General features: G+C 40.7%; 1 protein-coding gene across 1 annotated transcript; it reads right to left on the reverse strand.

Moving 5' to 3' along the window:
* Nucleotides 1–857: 857 nt before the first annotated feature.
* LOC134377087 (olfactory receptor 56A4-like) lies at nucleotides 858–1802 on the reverse strand. Its single transcript, XM_063095702.1, has one exon. The coding sequence runs from the start codon at nucleotides 1797–1799 to the stop codon at nucleotides 858–860; it is 942 nt and encodes a 313-aa protein (XP_062951772.1). The 5' UTR covers nucleotides 1800–1802.
* Nucleotides 1803–4158: the final 2356 nt, after the last annotated feature.

Genomic DNA, 4158 nt, shown 5'->3' on the forward strand with positions numbered 1-4158 from the left:
AGCTCATTTATGCCTAGGATGGGCAGATCAGAGTGGGATAGGGATGGGACCCCTAAAATCCGATTGAAAGTTCTAAGCTCCTTACAGTCAGGTAAGGTGGGTGAAATTAATATTGTAAAGCTATGAAGATGAAGATAGTTAATAAAAGAACACTTCAAACAATGCAACTCCTCCCTAACTCCACAAAACTAAAAAGTCATCAACTTCCTTTACAAACAAAAAACTGAACAAAGAATATCCTAGCAGAAAGAAAGAATAGGAAATGCATGCAGGGAGGTAACACAGACTGAAAATTTTGACAGGGTCTAGAAGGATCTAAGGAGCCAGCGAATGGTACATCTGCCACAGGAGCCAAAGGAGAGAGTCGGATGTTCAGAGGAAATCATTCAACCCCAGGAGCCAAAGTTCTGGGGTCAACATCTGTACTTCACCCCAAGCACTACATTCCTGACACAAAAGCCAGGCAGAACTCTGCCAGATGAATCGGAGACAGGAAAGGATCCTATGTCCTTGCAAATCAGAAGACAGGCAGATCTTTTCAAGGACATTGCATAAAGTATGTTTCTTTAGTGGTCAAACACTCCCATTCTAATCCAGCACCACGTGACTAAGCCTTGGCCCTAGGTCAGGGAAAACCCCCAGGTAACCACAGAATTCAGAAATGGGAGATTTCTTTCGAAGTAACAGAAAACAAAGATTCATAAATGAATGCCTTCATTGTTGCCTAAGATAATGAAAGAAAGTAGAATCAGAACTCAATCCAGAATTAAAAAGTTAAATTTCCTTTCCAACATAAAAATAAGTTTCTATTTCTCTATCTTTACTAATAACTCTAAAATTATTGTCCTTTCTACCTTTTACAACCTCCTCAGCAGTTTCTGGATTCCCTGCTTGATCTCCTTGGTTCTCACACCATAAACAACGGGGTTCAGAGCTGGAGGGATGAGGTGGTGCAGGATGTTCAGCAGGATGGGGACGTCTGGGGGAATTCTCTTCCTGGCCAAGTTGGTGATGACCAGAACCAGCAGAACCGTGCTGAAGAAGAGGATGAGGATGAAGTGGGAACCACATGTGCCTAGAGCTCTGGCCACAGCTCCCTCAGCCTTGATCCTTAGCACAACTTTCAGGATAAAAGAGTAAGAGAGAACAATAAGGATGAGGTCAGAACCTAGGAGGGTCCAACCTATAACAAACTGGTAGAGCTCATTGAAAGTGACGTCATCACAAGAGAGTTTGGAAACAGATACGTTAGTACAGATACAATTCTGGATAATGTTTCTTGTACAGTATCTGAGACGGGAACAAAAGATAGGGATAGGCATAGTAAGAAAGCCATTCCGAACCACAACAAAGAGGACAGCCTTAGCCACAAACTGGTCGGTGATAATGGAGGGATACTGCAGGGGGTGGCAGATGGCCACATAGCGATCATAGGCCATGACCATGAATGTGCAGGACTCCATAGTCAGGAAACTGTTCATGATGAACATCTGGAGGAAGCAGGCAGAGAAGCTGATGGATTTGTTGTTAAACCAGAAGATGGCCAGGACCTTGGGGATGACGGTGAGACACAGCACCATGTCCAGCAGGGAGAGGAGGCTGAGCAGGTAGTACATGGGCTGGTGCAGAGAGGCCTCCAGCCGGATGGTGATCAGGAGGGTGGCATTGGCCCCCATGGCCAGGAGGAAGAGGAGGCTGAGGGGCAGGGACAGCCAGTGCTGCCAGCTCTGGAAGCTAGGGAAGCAGATGAGGAGGAATTCAGAGACTGGAGCAGTGGAGTAGTTGCTGAGTGATGTCATGGGCTGAATCTTGAGCTGAGTAGGCTTCTCTTGACTACATGTATGGGTAGATACAAGAGGTAATTTTTAAATTGCTTTCAAAAGTAGCACTTTCACTTACTGTTCAAGAAACTAATAATATGTAGGATCCTCTTGCTAAGTAAAGCAAATTCCAGTCAGCATCCTAAAGATTGACTAGTGGGACTTGACAAATAATGCCATGGTCCATGAAGAAAAATGAATCAGTAAAAAAAAAACTAAGAAGTTTTGAAAAGAGGGTAATAAAGGCAGTAACCTCACTATACATTAAAACATATTAAAATGTGCAACAAAGTAGGCCACTGTGGTACCAGTGTAAGAAAAGCAACAGTGAAAAGAAGTGCCTTTAATAAGTGTTTTTGAGAAAATTGTTTATTCACTTGACAGGGGAGAAAAGAAACTTTAATTTGGTCTTTACTTTCTACTATATACCAAAGTAATTTGGGATGGATATTTTTGTTGCAGCTCTTATCCAAAGTCATGGTATACTAGAAGAAAACAGAATGTAAATTGATCAGATCAGCTCTTTGTTAAAACCCTCATCCTATGTGAATATAGCTAGTCATTTTCCAGTGCCTGTGCCTGAGCATCTCAGTGCTCTTAGAATAAGCCTAAAACAAGAGAAAAGGCTTTTTTACTATAAATTTATGATCACCCACTTTAAACGGGCCCTCAGTATTTCCCTTCCATTCTGAAAATTTTTCCTGGTCAATTTTCTCCTCTAGAAAAAATGTGTTTATTCTTTTTAAACTTCGAACTTTACTTCTCTTGGAAGGCTGAGCATCTTACGCGTTCACATGACATCCACTTGCTTCCTACTTATCCTTTACATCTCAATTCAAATACTCCCCTCTATGGAAGGTTTCCTCTAACCCCCTCCAGACAAGATCAAGGCCTCCTATTTTATGTTCTCATAGCACTTTGTCTCATCCTTATTGTTTATAGTTATACATTTGTATGATAATTTGTTTAAATACTCTTTCCCCACACCTTCAATTAGACATTTCATACCATGAAAATAAGGACCATGATCAACAATTGGCACAGTGCTTGACCTGAAATAGTGCCCAAAATTATTTGTAGAGTTAATTAATTATTAGGTTTATGAGCAGAGTGATAGAAAGGCACAAATAAAAATTCCCTAACTCAAACTGAAAGGAAAAGAGAAGCCTTCCTAAAGTTGCTAATGCCTTAGTTGAGTTTTGATGGATGTGAAGGACTGACATGCACTAAAACTGTGGGTAGTGTATTTCAGGCATAGGAAATTAATTATGAAAAGCATAGAGATGAGTCTAAGAGAAACTTTGGAAGAAAACTCTGCATAATATTTAATATGACGAACCAACAGTTGAGGAGTCAAAAGAAAGAACAGAAAATAGAGTTGCAAAAGGAGAAAGCCAGATGGTGAAGGATCTTTTCTGTGCTAAGGATTTTAGAATTAATGACAGGGATAAAGAAAAAACAAGGAAGTATCTCCATTGGGAGAGAGACGACTAGATATGGGGTACAGGAAGATCACTCTGGACACATTGTTACAAACAGATTTGGGTAAGTGAGAGAGCAGAAAAGTCTGTGATAGTGCGAATGACAACGGATGTGTGTCTGAACAAAGGCTAAAGCACTGACGATGGGAAGAAAGGCATCTTCCAGGAGTAACGTAAACGGAAGTTATTGACAGATTCGTTGTCAAAGAGAGGATAGGTGAGAATCCCAGAATGGCACCCATTTTCTGTCTGGAGTAAATAAGTAGGATCACCAAGATCAGAAACACAGGCAAATGAGTAAGGTTAGTGTGCATTGGGTTACATCGATGCTGAGGTGTATATAATCTCCAGATAGAGATTTATCCTAGGCTGTTGGAATTGAGGAGTTTGAACAAATTAGAGTAATCATAGTATATAAACTCAGAAAGCATTAGCACATAGCCTGTGAGACAGAATAGCATAAGCCTGAGATTGGAACCCTAGAAAATAGCAACACTGTAGGAGGTAAGAGGCATAAATGTAGAGTCTGGAAAGGTATGAGAAAATCAGAAGTAGTGCCCTAGAAAGAACTTGAGGGTAAAATTTCAAGAAGGATATGACCAACTTGTCAGTTAATCAGAAGATCAATAACATGAAAACAAATGAGTGTCCACTACATTTTATAATAAGCGTATCATTAGTGACCTGGACGAGAGAGATTCATTGGACTGGTGGCAATAGAAATCAGAACTGGAGAGATAGTAGGTGAGGAAGTGCAGACAGGAAGGGTTGACTGTGTGTCTAAAGAACTCCATTAAAACCTTGTAATTGAAAAGAACTCAAGACAGGAATGAAAGATACCACAGCATGCTTACATG

The sequence above is a fragment of the Cynocephalus volans genome, chromosome 4, assembly GCF_027409185.1.
Source record: "Cynocephalus volans isolate mCynVol1 chromosome 4, mCynVol1.pri, whole genome shotgun sequence".
NCBI classification, from domain to species: domain Eukaryota; kingdom Metazoa; phylum Chordata; class Mammalia; order Dermoptera; family Cynocephalidae; genus Cynocephalus; species Cynocephalus volans.